Raw genomic sequence first — 22,976 nt, forward strand, 5'->3', positions numbered from 1 at the left:
TAATCCAGTTAAGTGTGATGTAACAGACCAGCTCACCACCACCAGTCCTCACAGACCTGTGGCCCCAAATACCTGTTCTGTCCACTGGAAACAGCACCGTGTTTCAATGGGACATTACTGAAACTTTCCCTACAGAGTGGAACCGGGTATTTTTCCTTCCCCTCTAACTCTCATTGCCCAAGACTGGTCTTCGCTCATTAAGTGATCTCATCAGTCCCTTCTGACCTCTCCTACCAGCTCCCCCTCTCCATTCAGGTCTTGCCTCTCCGGGCTTCCGGCTGTTTCAGAACATGCCTTGTGTTCCCACCACACAGCCCTTTGCCCTTGCTGCTGCATCTGGACTGCCCTTCCCCTAGACAGCAGCACAGCCAAGACTTTGACTTCTCTCCTGCCTTTGCTCCAAGGTTCAGATCTGCCCCGCACCGTCCGCTCACACCCCGCCCGCTTTACCGTTTCTCCTCGGCACCCCATGCTCCAACCCATGCTAGCGGTCTCATGCCTTTTACTGAAATGCCTAGGTTATTGCTTCTCTCCCCCAAGAGCCCACGAGCCCCATCCGAGTGGGGATTTCAGACTTCGTTCAGCACTCCAGTCCCGAGAACAGCGCCTGCGACAGGTGCACCTGCTCAATAAACATGTGCTAACTCAACGCATCCCTCGAACTGAGGAGAAAGTCACTTCAGAGCTCAGGAGCCAAAACCAAGAAGCATATTTAATGCAAACGGCGTTTGTGGTGTTTCTTTTTAAAGGAAGCACTGCAGCCCGGGGTTTGCTCGGAGTGCGACTGGTTAATAAAAATCCCTTTGAAATCAAAACCAAATGTGGGCTTTACATGCTAGAAGGCACATCACAGTCTTGCCAGGTGTGATGTGGGTCGTCTCTGGCTACTCATTAGCTTCATGATCAATTAAATATCCACGAGCATGTGGTGGCCGCCTCCACACGTCACACGTTCTCCGAGCACCGGATGAAGCCGGAATGATCATCACTGAAGACAAACTCTGGGAAATCTGAGTGGATGCGTCATGCCTCTTGAGGCTCATCTCCTCGTATTACATTTTCAAAAGCACAACTTGTCCTATTATGAGTATTTTCCAAGAGGAAAATGAAGTATAACATTCAGATTCTAACAACAACAAACAGTCCGCCTGAGACACTGAGGCGCGTCTACTGCACTGAGGACACCAGCTCATTTTGTGGACCAGGAGCCTTGCACAGGAGCTGGTAAACACAACTTTCCGAAGAAGCCGTGGAAGTTTTAAAAGCGCCTCATGAAACGTTTGGTCAGTAAGAGGCAGGAGAGAGCGGCCAGATGTGCCAAATGCTATAGACTTTTCTGGGTCAGACCTCAGGAATTTCTCCACGTAAATAGGTACCAGCATTCACAACTCAAAACAATTTCGCTTCCTTTTGTCCTCTATTTCAGTGATCGTCCCCTGGGGAGTGATTTTGTTCCCTGAGGGGACATTAGTCAATGTCTGGAGACATTTTTCGTTGTCACAACTGTGGGGCGTGGAGAGATGCTACTGGGCTGAGGCCAGGGATGCTGTTCAACCCCAGAGTGCACAGGACGATCCCCACAACAAAGAATTACCTGGTCCCAACCGCCATTAATGCCAAGGCAGAGAAGCCTGAATATAATAAAGGCCATTTATGAAAAGCCCACAGGTAACACCCTCATCAATGAGGAAAAAGCTGAAAGTTTTCCTTTAAAATCAGGAAAAAGACAAGAATGCCCACTGTCACCATTTCTACGCAACACAGTACTAGAAGAACTAGAAAGAGCAATCAGACAAGAAAAAGAAATGAAATGCATCCAAATCAGAAAGAAAGAAAGAAGATTATCGCTGCAGATGATGTAACCCTATATATAGAAAGCCCTAAAAACGGCACAAAAAACTATTAGAAATAATATAACGAGTTTCAGTGAAGTTGTCGGATACAAAATCAACATGCAAAAATCAGTCACATTTATTTACACCAATCAAGATCTATCTGAAAAGGAAATCGAGAAAACAATTCCATTGATGATACCATCAAAAAAGAATAAAATACTTAGGAATAAATTTAACCAAGGAAGTGAAAGATCTGTACCCTGAAAACTGTAAAATATTAATGGAAGAAACTGAAGAAAGTACAAAAAAAAAAAAAGATGGAAAGATATCTTGTGTTCACGGGTTGGAAGAATTAATATTGTTAAAATAGTCACACTACCCAAAGCAACACACAGATTGAGTGCAATCCCCATCACAATTCCAACGGCATTTTTAACAGAAATAGGGAAATAAGAATCGAAAATTTGTATGGAACCACAAAAGAGCTGAAGCAACCTTGAGAAAGAACAATGCTGAAGACACCACCCTCCCTGATTTCAAATGATATCACAAAGCTGTAGTCATGAAAACAGTATAGTACCAGCACGAAAGCAGACACCCAGATCAACGGACTAGAATAGAGCCCAGAAAAGGTTTCAAGCATGTAAAGTCAACTGATTTTCGACAAGGGCTCCGAGAACACGCGGCAGGGAAAGATCAGTCTCCTCAATGAGTGGTACCGGGAAAACTGTGTATGCACCTGCAAAAGAATGACATTAGATCCTTATCTCACACCGGCCACGAAAATCAACTCGAAGTGGATTAAAAAACTGAAATATATGACCCTGAAACCTTAGTTTTAAGTATTTCAAAATCAAGGTATATAACTGACAGCCAGACACGGCACCCAATTTTATTCAACAAGCAGATACAAACCGCCTACTATGTGCGGCCAACTCTGCCTGACTGAAGGGGACATAAACTGAATGGTGCTGACGCCCTCCCTCATGGAGCTGACCAAGCCTAGACAGAAAATATTGACCCAGCATTATCAAGCAAAGCCAGAGGAGTTTTGTAAACAAGTTGCAAACTGTGCTGGGAACCCCAGACAGAAGCCAGCGTGTGAGGAGGTGTGGGAGAAAGATCCCAGCAAAAGTGACATCTGAGGGCATCTGGGTGGCTCAGTCGGTGAAGCGTCCGACTTCGGCTGGGGTCACGATCTTGCGGTTCGTGAGTTCAAGCCCCACGTCAGGCTCTGTGCTGACAGCTCGGAGCCTGGAGCCTGTTTCGGATTCTGGGTCTCCCTCTCTCTCTGCCCTTCCCTTGCTCACGCACACTCTGTCTCTTCCTGTCTCTCAAAAGTGAATAAAAACATTTTTTTAAAAAAGTGATATCTAAGACTGCCCTGCAGTAGAGAGAGGGGACGGGTGCGGGTCCAGGGACAGTAAGGATCTGCCATGGCATGGAGGGGGCACGGCACGTGGCTGGGGGGAACCAAGTCACCCGGTGCTGTCACCTTACCGACAGCAAGGGCAGCAGTAGAAACTCAGGCATTTGGAGCTTTCCTGCAGGGGGCCTTGAAGGAAGTGCTTCCGGAGATGCTGTCCTGTACTGAAAGCCACGTGTGTGAAAACAAACCCAGAAGTAGCGGCAGAACAGAGTGGAAAGTGGCAAGGACGGGCGGGCGGAGACCAGAGAGGAAGCACGGCATCTATTTCAGGGAGATGTCGCAGAGCCCCAAATTAGAGCAGCGGTGTGAAACCCCAAAGGCAAGGGGGAGGCCGTCCCAGGCCCGTCCGGAACTCAGAAAGTGACGTGATGGGGGAGGCCGGGCCTGCCCCAGGATGCGGACCACCAGGGCCGGCCCTGCGATTTGCGCCCCCCGTGCAAAGTGAAAACGCCAGGCCCTGGTTCAAAATCATTAAGAATTTCCAGAAAGCGACAGCAGAGCATTGCACCACACAGGGGGCCTTTTTTAAGCACAAGGCCCGGAGCGTGGCACAGGTTGCACACCCACGACACCAGCCCTGGAGGCAGAGGCGATAATGCCAAATGTTGGAGGGTGGCAACGAGCCGTGTTGCAAACACGTAAAGTAGGAGACGTTGGGAGAAGGTTTGGCGCAAGAAATCCCGCGGCCGATCCGAATGCGGGTATGACTCCGGGAGTGCTGTGCAGGGCTGAGGGCTGGCATCGGCAGAACAGGCCTTGAGGGGGTTCTTCCAGCAGCCAGTCTTCCTAAGGGAATGTGTGACTCAGGGCTCTCCAGAGAGACACAGCCAGCAGGAGATGTAGACACAGAGAGATGTATTTTAAGGAACGGGTCATACAAGCAGGAGAGCTGGCAGGCTGGAGACTCAGGCAGGGGCTGATGTTAGTCTTGACGCAGAATTCCTCCTTCGCCCGGAAAAGTCAGTTTTTGTTCTTAAGGCCTTCGACTGATTAGACTAGGCCCACCCACATTAGTGGTGGCAATCTCCTTGAGTCACTGTAGCTGTAACCACATCCACAAAGTACCCTCACAGCACTCAGAGACCAGTGTGTGACTGAGTAACTTGGTGCTATAGCCTCGCCCAAGCTGATGCCTAAAAACAGCCACCACAGGGAGGGGAGGGACAAACCCATGGCAAGAGGCTCAGGAAATGGGCAAAGAAATGGACACCAGAAAGTCCAGGTGAAACCAGAAAGTGAGCAGGGGACAAGAAGCCTATGGGGTCCAAGGAGGTGGCTTCAGTGTGTGTGTGACCCCAGCTGCAGAGCATTTCACAGGGGCTTGGGGGGTTGGGGGTGCCCCGAGGTCAGGCCACTGTTAGGATCACGCAGCAGACTGTTCAGACCAGGGGCACCCGGCCGAAGGGGACGGAAGGGGCTCCAAAGCCCAGCCAAGCTGCGTTATCCCCCACCTTCCATGCAGAAGGGGATGTCATTTTCCAGTACTGACAATAGTCAGTCTGGGCCCCCAGAACAGATGCTTTCATAACACCCAACCACAGAGCCACGAGGAGAGTTGCAAAGCCAGAGAAGGCGGAGGTCCTGAGAGAGTCCCCACGGTCACGGCTGGGCACCAAGCACTGGGCACAGACCCGCCCGCCCCACATGCCCTTGGCCTTGGAAAGCAGAGGACTTCAGGATCCCGTCAGAGCCAACCCACCGGGGCAGGTGAGATTAGGGTTTGTTTGGTTTTGGATTTTTTTCCCCTTGTTTAGAAGGGTTCCGAGTCTATTGTAACAAGCAGGGAAAGAGAGAGGGCAGGACGGAAGAGGCTGGGCAGACAGCAATGAGTGGATAGGAGCGGGGGCTTGAGGGGGTCCAGACCCACTCGGGGAGGGGCTTCGTGCTCCGAGGGCAGGGGTGACGGCAGTGCAGCTGTGTGTCCTTGGCCTTGACTGAGCACTTCCCCTGCTCCCGTCCCTGTCGCGACACAGGTCAAGGGCAAAACCAGCTTGGCCAGCCCAAGGAAACACTGCTATCCCTTGATGCAGGATCAAGGAAAAGGGGGTGGGGGTAACAAGCCTGAAGAACACTCCCTCCCTCTTCTCTTCAAAACAGAAAGCCAGGATGCGCCTGGGAGGGACAGAAAGCCTCCCAGGTTGAACTGAAACACCGACCAGGAGATACACGTGCAACCCATCAGGCTTCTCAGAGCTGAGCGTCAGAATGTCCTGGAGGGTTTGCTGACCACAGGGCGCCAACCCCACCCCAGAATTTCGGATCCAACAAGTCAGGAGTGCGTCCCCAGCTGCTGCTGACGCTGCTGGGCACTTTGAGGACCTCAGTGACCAGTCAGCAAGACGACGGAGGGATGCCCAAGAGGGCAGTTCGGCCTGATGCTCAGTGTGAAACGGGTCAGGTTTGGGGCTGGGCACCCTTTTGTAAAGACTTCAGTCCTGTTCATACGTCGCAACTTCTAGGAAGTTTATGGTTAAGACGCGTGAAGGCGGGACCAGCACATGTTACCCCATCATGTTAACCCCATCGCGCCCGCGGCCGGTGTTTCCTGCAGCCGAGCGAAGGCTGCGTTCTTTCATTGAGTCAAATGTCACGATGTCTTGCCATAAAGTGACAGGGATCTGGTTCTTCCTTCATAAATTTCCTTTCGTAAATAACGTAAATGGTTAAAACGGATTGGTGGCTGCCTGTGGCTAAAGGGGAGGCTGGGATAGAGGGTCACAGTTGGAGGTACAAGGTTTTCTCAGAGGGGATGCTGACATTCGCTTGTGAATGTCCCCAAGTCCTCTCAACTGTACCAATGCGGCTGCTGTTAACACACTCATTTTCCTTCACTTTCCCCTTCACATTACTTCCTTCGAGTTTGCCTTTGGGGGATTCCCCATCACTCCGAACCTTAAAGACTTACATTAGCTTTCCTGTGAACGAAATTTTTTTTTTCTATTTCTGGACATCCTATGATGACTTAATTTTACTCATGTAAACATTTTTTTTTTTTAATCACAGAACAATAGAATTCTACCCTTTCAGATACAGAGACCGTCTTCATATGAACCCATCCAAATCTCCAGGTGGACCCCCTTGGGTTTTTTGAAAGTCGGGCACCTGTGGTTCTCTCCACATATTATATAAATAAACTACGTACCTCCTCTGCAAGTAGAAAAATATTTTAAATCATTTTTAAAAAGTTCTTCAGCACTTGATGTATTAGGAGGTGGGGCCTCTGGAGTGTGATGAGGTCAGGAGGGTGGAGTCGCATGATGAGATTAGTTCCCCGATAAAAGAGACCCCAGAGAACTCTGGAATGGGGTAAAAACATGTTTTAAACAGCCAACATTCAGGAACAGCCACTCCTTTGAAAAAAAGAGCTTTTTTCTTTTTTACAGAAACTTTTTGCTAAAGTACACATGTTGCTGATAAGGAAATACAGCCCCCACGTATTTGCCAAAGCTCCTAGGTCGAAATCAAGTCATTTGCAAAATGGTACATGGAAACAGCCCAATGCAAACAAACGGAGTTTTTAGCTCTTTTCAAAGGGCTCCTCCATTGATTTAACATTAGGAACCCTTTATTTTTTTATTTTTAAAATGTGTATTTATTTATTTTTGAGAAAGAGAGAGAGAGAGCAAACACAAGTGACCGGGAGGCAGAGAGAGAGGGAGAGAGAGAATCTCAAGCAGGCTCCACGCTGTCAGCACAGAGATGGACTCTGGGGTCGAATTCACGAACCGTGAGATCATAACTTGAGCTGAAGTCAGGAGTTGGACACTCCACCAACTGAGCCACCCAGGCACTCCCACTGGGAATCCTTTCAAAATAAGTTAACAGCATCTTACTGAGCACGATCGGGGGTGGGGGGGGGGGTGTGCGGAGAGGGAGAGAGAGAGAGAGAGAGAGAGAGAGAGAGAGAGAGAGAGAAAGCACAATCAGGGGAAAGGGGAAGAGGGAGAGAGAATCTTTAGCAGCCTCCATGCTCAGCACAGAGCCCCACACAGGGCTCGACCCCATGACCCTGGGATCATGACCTGAGTGGAAATCTAGAGTCAGACGCTCAACTGACTGAGCTGCCCAGGAGCCCCAGTTCTGGTTTTTTTTAAAAAAAATAACTCAATTCACTCGTACTTCATTCTAAAACCAATGGATTTAGATCTGTCGACACTAAAGAAAATTTCAAATTCACCTCAGAGTTCCTGGTGCATTTTAGGGAAATGTATTTATCCTACTTTTCACGTGTGGCAATGGAGACTCAACCCTCCTCTCCAGGACCCACCCGAGGGCCCTTCCTGATCAAGGGCTCCCCTGCCCCCCAAAAGTACCCTCAAGAAGCTACACCTGTCATGTGTCCCATGTGGGTGCTGTAGCAGGATAAAACAAAACAAAACAAAACAAAACAAAACAAAACAAAACAAAAAACAGCCCAGAGGTGCCCGGCTGTCTCAGTCGGTAAAGCATACAACTCTTGATCTGGGGTCATGAGTTCAAGCCCCACATTGGGCATAGAATCTATTTTATTTTTTTTTTTCTTTTTTTTTTTTTTAATTTTTTTTTTCAACGTTTATTTATTTTGGGGACAGAGAGACAGAGCATGAACGGGGGAGGGGCAGAGAGAGAGGGAGACACAGAATCAGAGACAGGCTCCAGGCTCTGAGCCGTCAGCCCAGAGCCTGACGCGGGGCTCGAACTCATGGACTGCGAGATCGTGACCTGGCTGAAGTCGGACGCTTAACCGACTGCACCACCCAGGCGCCCCCATAGAATCTATTTTAAAACAAAACACAACAGGGGCGCCTGGGTGGCTCAGTCGGTTGAGCATCCAACTTTGGCTCAAGTCATGACCTCACGGTTCGTGGGCTCGAGCCCCACGTGGGGCTCTGTGCTGACGGCTCAGAGCCTGAAGCCTGCTTCAGAGTTTGTGCGTCCCTCTCTCTCCGCCCCTCCCCCATTCGTGCTCTCTCTGCCTCTCAAAAATAAATAAATGTAAAACAAAAACACAGTCTGAGCAACTAAATTTAGGTAAACGCTTCCCTCCCAGGGACAACCCCCCCCCCCCCACCAATATAAATTAACACAACAGCTTTCCTCCAAGATAAGAAGTCCAGGTGCCACTAAAGGAGGAAATCTGTGGTCAGCAGGTCTTTCAGCTTCTCTTGGGGACACTTCGTATGTGGCCCCAACGGATGACCGACCACCTGGATCTGCCAGGGCACAGGGGTTTCCCAGGAGGTAGGACTTTCAGGGCTGCCGCAGGAAACTCCCAGATGCAACGGAGCAGGATGATAACCCCGCGGGGCCATCGTGTGCCCGCTGAAGGCGGCCTCCCCACTCCATCACAACGCAGGGAGGATGTGCCAGAGACATCCGAGGTGGCCTGTCCCAGCCCACCCTTCAACAAAGGAGGATGTGCGGTGACAAGATGCACCAGGGTCGCTCCTTCCCCGCTCCTCGGTGCCTATGTCCCTTTCCACTGTGGACGAAACAGGTCCCCCAAAGATCTGGATCCCGTGAGGCAGGACAGTCAGCAGGGAGACGCATCTCCTGGTAACAAAAGGACCCCACGGCGCAGCAACCTGGCTTCAAAGTCTCCTCGGCTGAGTCCGGTGCAGCTCGGCACTGCTATAAATGGACGTGATTTCCTAGAAACCCACCCATTATCTAACCCGAAAGAGAAAAGACCGAACTCACAGCGCTGGTAAAACTGACCTAGGAGCTGAGTCACCGCTGCTGTTTTTAGCACATGACTACTGTCCCTCGTGTTTTCAAATACAAAAGCTGGAAGGTCTGGGAGGAAGCCATACAGACCGACCAACTTGACAGAAGGGGCAGGGCCAGGCCCTTTGGAATGCCTGGCTCGACCATGTCAAGGAAAAGTAGAAACGGAAGGAAACTCTGGAAACCCGCTGCAGTGGCATCAGGCTGTGAGAGTCTCCGGATGGAGCAGGGCTTCGATTCCAGGGCTCTCCGCACTAACCTGCACTCGAGGACAATGCTGAAGAACGAAAAAGGCTTGTAATGATTCCCCAGCACACATATGCCATCCTTCCCCTCCTCGAAGTGTTCTCCTTCCTCATCGGTTGGGAGTCTAAACCCTTCTCGTTCTCCCCCCAGCCTCAGACTGCTTCCCCTCCACTTCCTGAGGCAGCGTCTCAGTCTCCACCCATCTGGAATCACAGGCGCTCCCAAGATGCACCAAGATGGGGCGCCACACCCTTCTCTCCCTCCCATCTACCCTGACACCTGGCTTCATTTGCACCCATGGCACCAACTGCCGCTCGCTGAGTATAAACGCTCAACATGGGCTCCACCCTCAACATTCCTGTGGTTACAGAAGAGTCATCACCAACTAGACATGCCATTCTCTTGCTTCCTCCTTTTCTCTTGGCTAAAATTGGAACGGCCGTACTGGAAACCATCTTGAGATTAACTCGCCATGGAAACAATAGTTCCACTTACTGAGTGCCTGTGATGTGCATTCTGCCTCGAGCCTCTGTAACGTGTTGTTATTTCTATAATAAGCATCCCCATTTTATGGCTGGGGATCTAGAGGAAACTCAAGACGAAAAGATCATGTGACTTGTCCACGGTCATGTAACCAACCTGAGCCCGCCAGCTTTGGCCACCAAGCTGCTCTAAGAAAAGTCCCAGAGCTCTTCAAACAGGTGTACGTGCCAATCACATCAAGGCCTGAGTAAAGTACTGATTCTGGTCCAGTAGGTCTCGGGAGGGCCCGGGATCCTGCATTTGGGAAAAGCTCTCATGTGATGCCAGTGCACGGTAGCAATGGCTCATACATCTAATATTCCCAGCGGGTGCCATTCCTCCTGCACATTAACCAGGTCTGACACTGCTTTGCTTTTCTAAAAACTATAGATCTAAAACTGATCTATTCCTGGTGGTAAGGCTACAGATAAAAGGTAACGCATGCCTTCATTTTATTTTCCAACTTTTATGCGGTGGTAAAATGGACATAAAATATCTCTACCTTAACCGCTTTTAAGGGCTGCCTTCCTTCATTATTATACTGGCGATCGTGAAATAATGACACGGCCATCTGGGTGGCTCAGTCGGTTAAGCGTCTGACTCTTGATTTTGACCCAGGTCATGGTTTGTGGGTTCGAGCTCCATGTGCTGACAGTGAGGAACCTGCTTAGGATTGTCTCCCTCTCTCTCCCTCTCCCTCTCACTGCCCCCCTTTCTCTGTCCCTCCTCTACTCTCTCTCACTCTCAAAATAAATACTTAAAAAAAAAAAAGAATGATAGATTCACAGAACCCCCCCTCCCCCCGCCCCGGTGTCGACATGTGACAGAATTACGGGGCAGGGGCACCACCATGAAATGCACATGGCCACCATCCACAGAGCTTGCTCATCTGTGGGGTGGGTGGGGTGATTCTCTGCCATTTCAACCCACGGGTAGACCACTACAGTCCAGATGCAGGCCTGGCCGTCACCACAGGCCCCCACCTGCCACCCCGTTAGGGAGGCCCTCACTCCTCCTCTCTCAGAAACCCTAGCCCCGGCAACCCATAAGCTGGTCTTCATTGCTACAACTGCATTATTTCAAGAATGTTACACAAATGGAATTACACAGCCTAATTGCCCACCTTCCTTTATGTTTAAATCAACTTCCTGCACCTTCCGTCGTCTCAGGAAATGTGCGACGCTGAATTTATGGTAACACCCTGCTCCTGCCTCTTCAAGGGGCTCGCCTCTACACCCCGCGCCTGGCCTCTCTCCGCTGGAATGGCCCTCGCCCGGTAGGTGCTGTATCTGATCCAGGAGTCAGTTAAATCCCAGAAACAGAAGCAAGAGAGAAATGCTTGACTCCACATCCCATCACTTGCCTACTCCGGATTGAACTTATTCAGAGCTGACATGAATACACCTTGGGAAGCATACATCTGTTTTTGTGACTTTGAAATTGCTCTCAGTCCCACGACTCCAACCCAATTTTGCCACTGAGCCGTCACTCGAGATTTCATGTCTACCGTAATTTCCTATCTCTGACTTGGTAGAAATAAGTAAAATTCACCTTCAATTGTCTTTCAAACTTAAGAACATCACTTGAGGGGCGCCTGGGTGGCTCAGTCAGTTGAGCGGCCGACTTCAGCTCAGGTCATGATCTCATGGTTCATCAGTTCGAGACCCACGTCGGGCTCTGTGCTGACAGCTCAGATCCTGGAGCCTGCTTCGGATTCTGTGTCTCCCTCTCTCTCTGCCCCTCCCCTGCTCGCACTGTGTCTCTCAAAAATAAATCAACATTAAAAAAAATTATAAGAACATCACTTGAAAACAGTCTCATTTATGTACACACATAACAAATAACATCAAGGATTCTTAACATCCTATTTCATCTTAAAATCTGACTCCATAAGAACACACACACACACACACACACACACACACACACACACACACACACCCCATACCTACACCATCATTCCACCAGCCTGTCTAAAAAAATTACTTCCCAATTGTCTTGAATGAAACATACTTTCTTTGTTCACATATGTTAACAACTTCTCTACAACCTTCTTATTTCTTTTAATTAAAAGGAATTACAGGGGCGCCTGGGTGGCTCAGTTGGTTAAGTGTCTGACTCCGGCTCAGGTCATGATCTTGCAGTTCACGAGTTCGAGCCCTGCGTTGGGCTCTGTGCTGACAGCTCAGAGCCAGGAGCCTGCTTTGTATTCTGTGTCTCCCTTTCTCTCTGGCCCTCTCCCTTTTCTCTCTCTCTCAAAAATAAACATTAAATTTTTTTTTTAAAAAAAGGAATTACATATTATTTTATGTATGGAACTACTTAATTTGGAGAAATCATAGACTATCACCTGGTTATCATTTAGAATAACTGACCCAATAGGCTGTAAGGCTAGTCTCAAGAAATTTCAAGTAAGTATCATATAGACCATATTCTCAGTATGGTCTATATGTGCTGTGCTGACAGCTTGGAGCCTGCTTGGGATTCTCTCTCTCCCTCTCTCTTTGCCCCTCCACTGCTTGTACTCTCTCTTTCTCTCCCAAAATAAATAAACAAATAAACATTAAATAAAAAGACCATGTTTTCTGAATCAGGCTTAAAAAATTCATTTAATAAAGCTTAAAAATATGTATTTTAAAAATGTTAAACATAATCCTAAATAACTTCTAGATCAGAAAAAGAAGAGGAGGGGCGCCTGGGTGGCGCAGTCGGTTAAGCGTCCGACTTCAGCCAGGTCACCATCTCGCGGTCCGGGAGTTCGAGCCCCGCGTCAGGCTCTGGGCTGATGGCTCAGAGCCTGGAGCCTGTTTCCGATTCTGTGTCTCCCTCTCTCTCTGCCCCTCCCCTGTTCATGCTCTGTCTCTCTCTGTCCCAAAAATAAATAAAACGTTGAAAAAAAAAATTAAAAAAAAAAAAAAAAGAAAAAGAAGAGGGGCACCTGGGTGGCTCAGTCAGTTGAGCATTCGATTCTTGGTTTGGGCTCAGGTCATGATCCCAGGGTCATGAGTTCAAGCCCCACATTGGGCTCTGCAATGAAAATGGAGCCTGCTTAAGATGCTCTCTCTCCCTCTCCTTCTTCCCCTCCCCCATGCCCTCTCTCTAAAATAAATAAGGAAGAAGAAAAGAAACCCTAATGTAAATTAAAACAATAAGAAAATACTATATATCCAATTTGTTGGAAAAGCAAAACTGTTACTTTAATAAACCTGAAGGAAATGATTTTTTTTTACAGACAGAAACTGATGAAACAGTGAGGAAACAGATCCAGAGGGGTGCCCGCACGGCTCAACTGGTTAAGCATCCCACTCTTGATCTCAGCTCAGGTCTTGATATCTGGGTCGTGAGTTCAAACCCGACACTGGGCTCTGCACTGAGCCTGAAGCCCTACTTAAAAAAAGAACAAAGAGCAAAAGTTGACTCTCTAAAAGAAGTAATTGGATGGATATTTTGTATGATATTCATCACAAAAGAGAAACAGCACAAATTTAAAAATATACTAAAACAGCTATAAGACAGTTATAACAAACATTAAAAAGGAAACTCTATAAAAACTTCCGACAATTGACCTTCAAAACTTAGAAAAAACAGGAGACTTCCACAGAAAAACAGCCATTTCCATAACGGACTCAGGAAGAAGAGAAAATCTGAATTATCCCATAACCATTAGAGTTACTGACCTAAACATCTGACAGGACGGCTTGGATTTTAGCAACTTAAACAATTAGTTAAATACTTAGAGCGTTTCCTATCTCAAAGCCATATGTAGCAGTTCTCATGCAAAATCGCTTTGAATAGCTTGCATATTATACTGATATAAATGTCAGACGAATAAATGGTATTCCAGGAGTTCGTATACCTCGTTATTTCATATTTCTAGAACGCCTCTGCCTTAGTCTTCCCTTACAAGTATAGGATGAAAAAGCAATCTGATGTTCAAAATCACCCCAACCACTACCCCATTCCCCATGGACACCCAGAGGAGGCAAGGGCACAGTGGAGAGACCCATGGGGGGCTCCACGGAGCAGCGGGAGCAGCCTGGGGTCCTTCTAGAACCCGGCTCTCCTGACGTACTAGATGCCTTCTCCCCCAAGCCTCACTTTCTTCAACTACAAAAAGGTGGGCACAAATAACCTCTAAAATCTCTTCCAGCTCCAAAATCCCATGACAAGGGTCTTTCTAAATTTCTAAAACCTTCACCCAAGCTACGACCCAGCAATTGCACTACTAGGAATTTACCCAAAGGATACAGGAGTGCTGATGCATAGGGCCACCTGCACACCAATGTTTATAGCAGCGTCTTCAACAATAGCCAAACTATGGAAAGAACCCAAATGTCCATCAACTGATGAATGGATACAGAAGATGTGGTTTTATATACCATGGAATACTACTTGGCAATGAGAAAGAATGAACTCTTGCCATCTGCAGCAATGTGGATGGAACTGGAGGGTGTTATACTAAGTGAAATTAGTCAGAGACAGGCAGATATGTTTTAACTCATATGTGGAACTTGAGAAAGTCAACAGAAGACCATGGGGGAAGAAGGGAAAGGGAAAAAATTAGTTTCAAATAGAGAGGGGGCAAACCATAAGAAATTTAAATACAGAGAACAACACTGAGGGTTGATGGGTTGGGGGGAGAGAGGAAAAAGGGTGATGGGCATTGAGGAGGGCACTTGTTGGGAGGAGCACTGGGTGTTGTACGTAAGTGATGAATCATGGGAATTTAATCCCGAAGCCAAGAGCACCCTGTATGTTAGCTAACTTGACAATAAATTATTTTTTTTTTTTTAATTTTTTTTTCAACGTTTTTATTTTATTTTTGGGACAGAGAGAGACAGAGCATGAACGGGGGAGGGGCAGAGAGAGAGGGAGACACAGAATCGGAAACAGGCTCCAGGCTCCGAGCCATCAGCCCAGAGCCCGACGCGGGGCTCGAACTCACGGACCGCAAGATCGTGACCTGGCTGAAGTCGGACGCTTAACCGACTGCGCCACCCAGGCGCCCCAACAATAAATTATTTTTTAAAATAAATCAATAAATAAAATAAAAGACCATTTTATAGTAGATTAAATGTAGAAGCAAATATAAGAATTTAGCTTATACTATGAAGTCAGACATTAAAGAGTTTTTCAAAAATCTAAAACAATGGGTAAAAAAAACTCAGAAAAATTAAATTAAAACAGGACTTTGGGAACTGATGCTTTTTTTTTTTTAATGTGTATTTATTTTGAGAGGGGTGGGGCTAGCAAGGGTGGGGCAGAGAAAGGAGAGAGAGAGAAAATCCCACTGACAGTGCAGAGCCTGATGCAGGGCTCGAGCTCAGGAACCGTGAAATCGTGACCTGAGCTGAAATCCAGAGTCAGACGCTTAACCAACTGAGCCACCCAGGTGCCCCAGGAGCTGATACTTACTGATATTGGATGGTTAGGAGGCAGACGCTCTTAGTACCCTCTATTTGGGAGTCTATCTGAAATTTTCCTTCAAAAAACTAAATTTAAAATAAACAAATAAATGCTCAGGGTTAGTGAATGACATCTTTTACAAACAAAAGCAAATTCACCCTCAAGAGGGCTTGGCCTTGTGACTCGCTTCAGCAGAAGGGACGCTGATCCTTTTTCGCCCTCCTGCCCTGGAGAACGAGCCCAGGCCAGCCTGCTGGAGGATGAGAAAACCCACCGGACAGAGTCACCCCAGATAAGACCTCCCTGGTCCTGCCATCGTCAGCAGACCCCCGCTGCTCTCAAGTCCAGCCAAGATCAGCGGAGCTGGACCGTCCTTAGCAAAATGTTTACTGTCCTAACGCACCCTGGGGGTGTCACAGTTATTCCTTATTCCACATTCTTGTGTCCAAGGAAAACTGGTACAGTTGTATCAAAAACACATGGGAGACTCTTAATGGTATAATAATGGGTACATTCGTCCAAACCCACAGAATGTATAACACCAAGAATGAACCCCAATGTAAACCATGGATTTGGGGGATCCTAATGGGTCAGTGCAGGTTCATCAGTTGTAACAAATACACACTCTGCTTGTGGATGTTGGTAACGGGGGAGCCTATGCGTGTGCTGGGACAGGAGGTCGATGGGAAATCTCTGTACCTTCCCTTTAATTTTGCTGTGAATCTAACACTGTTCTTAAAAAATTACACCCTTAAAAAAAAAGAAAAATCAGAGATGGGGCACCTGGGTGGCTCCGTCGGTTAAGCGTCCGACTCTCGATTTCGGCTCAGGTCATGATCTCCCAGTTCATGAGTTTGAGCTCCCGGCGGGCTCTGCACTGATGGTGTGGAGCCTGCTTGGGAATCTCTCTCCCTCTCTCTCTGCCCCTCCCCTGCTTGTGTTCTCCCTCTCTCCCTCTCTCTCTCTAAAAATAACTAAATAAACTTAAAATTAAAATACAATACAATACAATACAATAAAAGCAAAGATTCAGAAAAGCACATGGACCTCCCTACTGATGCTGGGCCCCGAGCAAAGCCCCCACCCCTGCATGGTCCCTGGGGAGGAGGAAGCACAAATCAGTCAGCCTGTCTGCCGCATGCACGTGTCGGCTTCAGCTGACCGCCTCTCTGCTCCCGCCCCTTGGGCTCTGGTCTAATCTGCTTGTTCTCCCTTCCCACCCCTCCCCCACACTTCAGAATCTACGATAACACACTAACATACATCCCCAACAGCAAAGTCAAGCTCCCTGCCCACAAGCTCGCGCGCTTGACTGCCTGCCGGCCCTCAACTCCACAGAGGCCAGAAGTCACTTTTCATCAACGCGAGGCCACTCTCGGCACATTCAGTGCATGAGGCCCGGGAGCCGCCGAAAGGGCTGGGTGTGAATTCCAAACCACCTGAGTCTCAGTTTGGGGAAAGGTGATTCCGAAGTTTGTAAATCTCCCTGCTGCATTCGAAAAACAAACAAAAAACAAAAATCGAACCCAAATTTTTCCTTACGGGTGTGTCAAGATAAAAGGCCCTGTCACTGCTGCAAACGTATAAAACGCGAGTGAAGGAAGAGTTCGCCCGTGCCGAGGTGTGGCTTTGCTGAACCGAGAGACAAGAGACAAAGGGGCGGAGGGGCCTTCGGAGAGTCCCTAGAAGTTAACCATATGTGAGAAGAGTTACAGCAAGAAAGGAGTGCAACAGGGGTGCGTGGGTGGCTCAGCTGGCTAAGCATCTGACTTCGGCTCAGGTCCTGATCTCACCCTTTGTGAGTTCAAGCCCCGCATGGCGCTGTCTGCTGTTAGGGCGGAGCCTGCTTTGGATCCTCTGTCCCACTCTCTCTCTCTCTGCCCCTCTCCTGCTCGTGCTCTCTCTCTCTAAAAAAGAAACATTTTTTAAAACATTAAAAAAAAGGGGGCGCCTGGGTGGCTCAGTCAGTTGAGCATCCAACTTCGGCTCAGGTCACGATCTCACGGTCTGTGAGTTCGAGCCCCGCGTCGGGCTCTGTGCTGACAGCTCGGAGCCTGGAGCCTGCTTCAGAGCCTGGGTCTCCCTCTCTCTCTGCCCCTCCCCTGCTCACGCTCTGTCTCTGTCTTTCAAAAAAATAAGTAAACGTTAAAAAAAATTTATAAACAATAAAAAAAGGGAGTGCAACATTTTCAATTTAGCATAATTGGGTCTAATTTGGTTCAAGAGCTATCTGACACGCAAAGTGCTGTCCTGCAACAGGGAAAGCAGCACAAACACGTCCTTTGGCTTCAGTCCTGTCTCCAGAGCTGTCACAGCCACAAAGGTGGAACTCAGGAGATAATAAGTGGAAGAGAAGAATTAAGAAAGAGAATTATGGCAGCTTGCAGTGTCCCCAAGTCAGAGGGAACAAAACCACCACAAATCTAAATGACAGCAAGAACACAGTTTGAATGTTACTGGAGAATCATTTGACAAATATTTACGTGTTGCATATTAAAGTATGCAATCCTTTTAGAGCAATAAATATTTTAGAAGAAAACCGTATGCTGACCCACATCCAAGATAAAACCCATCTCAGGAGCCAGGAGAGAGCACGTTTTTAAATAAGACACATCTGATCCTTGGTTACTCAAACCAAATGAAACATCTGTCAGCTCAGGAAGCACGCCCTTCTTAACTAACAGGAGATTATTAGCTCAACAAATATACCCAGAAAACCTTTCAGAGCCTTTACAGACATTTCTCTTCTAGAAACCTGGCTGTGGGCAACAACTCTGAGCTGTGCATTCTGCTGTTCGTGCAATTATCCCTCTACTCCCAAACCTCTCTCTAGGGCTTTCTGTAAGGTTTTTACTGTCACTCATTGTGATAAGCTCGTAGATCAGGCCCAAAGGGCTCATGCCTCAGGGCCTTTGCACCTGCTTTGCCCTCTGCCCAGTGTGCTTTCCCCCACCCATCTTCTCTACATCTTAGTCAGATGTCACCTGCTCTCTCAAGTGACCACTCTCAATCCCTGAACCCCTAGACTGTGCTTACCCAGCTCCAGAGGCTGCTGGCTAGATCCCTGCGAAGGTGCCCCTGAGATGAGAACCTGAAGGCAGTGGGTGAGCGAGTCATGTGGCCATCTGGAGAAGCACACCTCAGCCCCAAGGCTGACCGCTGTCATGCTGAAAACAGCTGGCTTCCCACTCTCCTGTTTCTTAGCCAGCTGCCCTGGGCCAGCCTCTTACCACCTGACCCAGGTTGGCCTCTCCAGCTCGGGCTCCTACATCCCCCCCTCTCTGTACCACCCCACAACCAACCATACTGCCCCTGCCAACACCCCCTTGGCTTGGTCAGCCAGATCAGAACATCTTCCCTCCACTCCCCCCAAGTCTCCCCTGGGCTCCCGGGATGCTCCAAGCTGCTTGCAGTGGAGACATTAGCCCCACATCTCTTTAGACTGCCTTCGGGGGCCCTGCCTCTGGCTCTAAGCACCAGGAGCTATTACTCTCTGGGTTCTCTCCTCAAATAAAAGGTGGCCTCGTAAAGACAAGCACTGTTTGATTTTTCTCCACGTCTCCTACGGCACCTAACCACTGCCTGGCACAAAATACGTCTGTAAGAAACGCTATGCAATGACTTGCTACCCCATTTGCCACTGGTCGTGTATTTGCACTTTACAACACTTAATTCTCAGTTTTCACAGGAAGAGGGAGGCTGTTTGATCAACAGAATCCAGGAGCCACTGGGAAGAACAGAAGCTCTGGCCTCCCTCCTCCCCCAAAGCACCTAACGCAGGACTTGCTCCTGATGAGAAGATACAGGGGCCCAGGGGTCTTGCAGTCTGTCAGACGGGTACGGTTTCTCCATCCTGATTTGGAGGGGAGCAGAGAGGAGGAGCCTCAGTGCAGAGGAACAAACAGAGACTCTGTAATCAAGGGGAAAAGCCGAGAGAAAAAGAGCTTTGCCTGGCAGAAGAGAAAATTGCCGGAGGAGGCTGGTGAGAAACAGACAAGATGCTAAACAAGGGCCATGTCAGGGGCGCGTGGGTGGCTCAGTCGGTTGAGCATCCCACTTCAGCTCAGGTCATGATCTCACAGTTCGTGGGTCAGAGCCCCGCATCGGGCTCTATGCTGACAGCTCCGAGCCTGGAGCCTGCTTCGGGTTCTATGTGTCCCTCTCTCTCTGTCCCTCCCCACTCATGCTCTGTCTCTGTCTCTAAAAAAATGAATAAATGTTAAAAAAAAATGTTTTTTAATAAATAAAAAAATAAACAAGGGCCATGTCAGAGCGCCGTACGAATGAAGGGGTTGCGTACTCACCACGCCAGGAGGTACAACTAGGAAACCAAGGCAGAGAGGCTGGACCCTGTTCCGCTGTCCATTTCTACTGTCCTCCCCCGCCTCTATGCTGAGGGAGTGGCTTTCAAAAGTAGCCCAGAAACCCAGTTGGTCAGGCCCAACTCCCCTGGCATCAGCTTATCGTTCTCAGTTGGCTTGAAGGCGGCCATTCCCAAACTTTTATTTTTTGCCCCCGAAGGGAACATAATAAAGCTGAGCCCAGGGGAGCCTCGAAGTGGGGGCTGGACAACCCAGGCTGGGCCTCTGCCCACCCGGGCCCACTGGAGACCCCAGGCTGCCCAGGACACAGGACCTACCGGCCCCCCACCATGTTCTTCCAGATCCCTGTGGGGCTTCCTTAAAAGCAGGGCCTGATGCCTCCTTCAGGAAAGAGAGGTCTCGTGTACACATCTGTGTGTGAAAACTCACCTGAGTAATAGCCAAAGCAGAGGTGCAGAAAGAGCCCCAGCGGCCCAGGCACCTTCCCAGAGAGGGGGGAGGGAAGCTGGGATACAGGCACTGTCCTGAGTCACAAGGCCACGGAGGGCTCAGGGCTGCACCAAGCACAGTCCCTTCTGCCATTTCACACGCTGTGTCAAGCGAGCCGCCCAAGTGGCAGAAAGTGACACCAGCGGGTCCCAACTTGACTGAGCCGAGCCCAAAACACAGGCAGAGACAAACCACCCTGCTCCAGAGATAAGCCAAAGAAAGACACAGGGTCACAGCGCACAAGTACAATCGCGGCGGCCTTTCTGTCAGCTAGGGCAGGGGAGCAGGTGCACCTGCACTCCAGAGTTGTGCGAGGCTGAGGCTGCAGACGCCCCTGGAGACTGTGACAGTCAGGTGAGAAGCAGCCGCTGTCCACCCAGCGCAGGCTAACGGGCACTTGGTCGCTGTGGTCGCTGTGCGGTTTTTCCCTCCGTGTGTTGGGGTGTTCTAGTCATTCTCAAGTCTTCGAAAGACAACTTTTTCTTTCCTTTTCTAGATGCACCCTGCCATCTATGAGTCTTGACCTGATTAATGGATACCCCGTGCCTCTCTCCACCTCCGCCTCTGCCGGCCCTATTTGGTGGGTGTCTGCCCCTCCACTGCCCTTCCAGAACCTGCCTCCGGGGACCCCGGCTGGCCCTGGCTCCCGGTGACCATGCAGATCACGCTCGCAGGTCGCCACGCGGGTCACCAGGGGCAGCAGGGCCGGGGGCTGGGGGCGGGGGAGGTGGGCGGCAGGCACTCCGGGAAGAAACTCCGAATCCCTGGGGCCTGGAGGCGCCCCCGCCCGCGCTCGGGCCTAGAAGGGAAAGGGCAAGGTCACCGAGGGGCGCCAGTGGGGCTCCAGGCAGAACCCTTTTGCCTGCAGGCGAGGAAGGGTAACGGTCGCGGGGAGCCCAGATCGAACAGCCCCGACGAGAGGTGTCCAACCTGGATCCGAGCGCGGACCCCCGGGGGGGGGGGGTGGGGGCGGGGGGGGAATTCAAGGGCAGGAGGACTCCGGGGGCGGGAAGCGACCAGGCGGCGGCGAGGACGCGAGATTAGCGGCGTCTCCCGCGGCGCTGTGACCTCGGGCAGCGCCCCCCACCACCCCCGCCCGTGACCCCGGCCCGGGATGCGCAGGCCACCCCCGGCGCCGCACGCGCCGCACGCCCAGACAGCGACGAAGAGGCGCTCTAGGCGGCGGCAGAGGCGCCGCGGGAGCCCGGGCAGAGCCGAGATCGGGGTGGCGCGGAACGGCAGGGAGGGATCCGAACCCTGCGGAGAAGCCAACTTACCCGGCCGTTGCGGTCGGTCTCCTGCACCTCCTCGGCGCTCGGCCCCCGCCGCACCAGCGCCCTCAGCAGCCCCACGTCGTTGGCGCAGGCGGCGCGCAGGAGGGTCGCCTCCTCCGGGACGCCCTCCGGGACGCTCTCCGCGCTCGCGGTGCCGTATTCCTCCTCGCCTCCGAACGGGTAGAAGGAGTCGTCCGAGGCGATGCTGCGGGTGTCGGGCAGACACGAGAAGTCCTCGTACTCCTCGTAGTCGGCAGGGTCCTCCCCGGCCTGAGCGTCCCGGGGCGGGGACGGCGGCTGCGGAGACACGCGGCGCGCCCCGCCGCCCTCCGGCCCGGGCCCGGCCAGCAACACCATGCCGGCGGCCGGGGCGCGGGCCGGGAGACCGGGGCGCGGGGCGTGCACCGAGGTCACCGCCCCTCGTCCCCCGCGGCCCCAGAAGAGCCGTGCTCCGCGGGCCCCGGCCCGGCGGAAACGAGCGCCCGGCGGCCGCGCTCGAAGACTAAAGTCGCCGCAGGCGGGAGAAAAGCCCCTCGGGGGTGGGAGGAGCCGCGGGGGCTTTCCGGGCGCGGCGGGCGGGGACCGCGCGGGGGGGGAGGAGGGCGGGGCGGCCGCGCGGGCGGAGGCGCGCGCCCCGGGTCCCCCGCCCCGGCGCCCGGCAAAAGTTCGGAGCGCAGCGAGGGCTCCCCGGCGCCGGAGCGCGGAAACGCACGCGCCCGACAACTAGCAGCAGGGCCCCGGGAGCCCGGACGCCGGCGCCTCGGGCGGCGAGCGGCCCCGCCCTCTCCTTCGGCGGCCCCGGGGAGGAGGGCGAGGGTGGGGGCCGGGGGACCCCGCGAGCCGCGCCTGCTTCCCGCCCCGGGAGCCTCCAACACCCCTCCCCCGCGCCCCCCCCCCCCCACCCGCCGTGGCCCGGCACCGCCCGGGGCGTCAGGCCTCCCGGTCGGGGTTGGAAGTTGCCCGGCGTCGGAGCCACTGAGCTCGCTTTTCCGCGTCCCCGGGAGCCGGGGCTCGGGGTGGGGGCCGACTCCACTCCGAGCTCAAAGCGGGGAGTCGCCGCGGGGCGCGGAGGGCTAGTGGGTGCACGGGCGGCGGGGCCGGGGCTGCCCGGCGGGTCGCGCCCCCCTGAACTGGGAGCTCCCGGAGGGGAGGGGCCGCAGAGTCCCCCGGTCGCGCAGCCCCCGGGCCCACTGTGGCTGGCAGGCTGCTCCTAAAAGAGCCACCCTAGGGCGGCGTCTCAGGGCCTTGGTGGAAACTGGGGGGCGAGGGGGTGGGGGGCAGGCCGGGGCTGTGAGGCTTCCCTCCTCCCCCACTCCTAGCCAATGTCACCGCGCCTGGATCTGCGGAGTCAAGACAGAGAACCGCGTGAGGCCGCGACCGGGCGCTGACACGGCGGCCGGCTGCCAAACGCAGAGAGCGGGGCCGCGGGAGACTGCCGCGGTCCGGTCCGGCGCCGCCGCCCCGGCCTGGGGGTGGAGGTCTGCCGCGGGGAGCCCCCGACCTCGGGGAAGACGGTGCGCGGCGGGCCACAGCCTCGCGGAAGAGGCTGTGCGCGGAGGGCGCTGCGGTGAGCCCGGGTTGGAAGAGTCGCCCCTTTGGCAGAAGAAACCGTTTGGGTCGTGGGGGCGATGCGGGTCCCGCGAGGGGCACAGCCACGCCTCTCTCTGCCCCCCCCCCTTTCCTTTCCCTTTCCGCTGTTGACAGCGTGCCCACCCGGGGCAGGCCCGGGCAAGGCCCCCGGGGCCCC

General features: G+C 51.8%; 1 protein-coding gene across 1 annotated transcript in view; it reads right to left on the reverse strand.

The window, feature by feature from the left end:
* Positions 1 to 21,709, reverse strand: part of ANKRD33B (ankyrin repeat domain 33B) — an 86,226-nt gene extending 64,517 nt beyond the window's left edge. The window contains exon 1 of the mRNA XM_047868420.1: positions 21,233 to 21,709. Coding sequence (XP_047724376.1) covers positions 21,233 to 21,586 — 354 coding nt within the window. The 5' untranslated portion in view covers positions 21,587 to 21,709. The remainder of the gene's footprint in view (positions 1 to 21,232) is intronic.
* Positions 21,710 to 22,976: the final 1,267 nt, after the last annotated feature.

The sequence above is a fragment of the Prionailurus viverrinus genome, chromosome A1, assembly GCF_022837055.1.
Source record: "Prionailurus viverrinus isolate Anna chromosome A1, UM_Priviv_1.0, whole genome shotgun sequence".
NCBI lineage: Eukaryota > Metazoa > Chordata > Mammalia > Carnivora > Felidae > Prionailurus > Prionailurus viverrinus.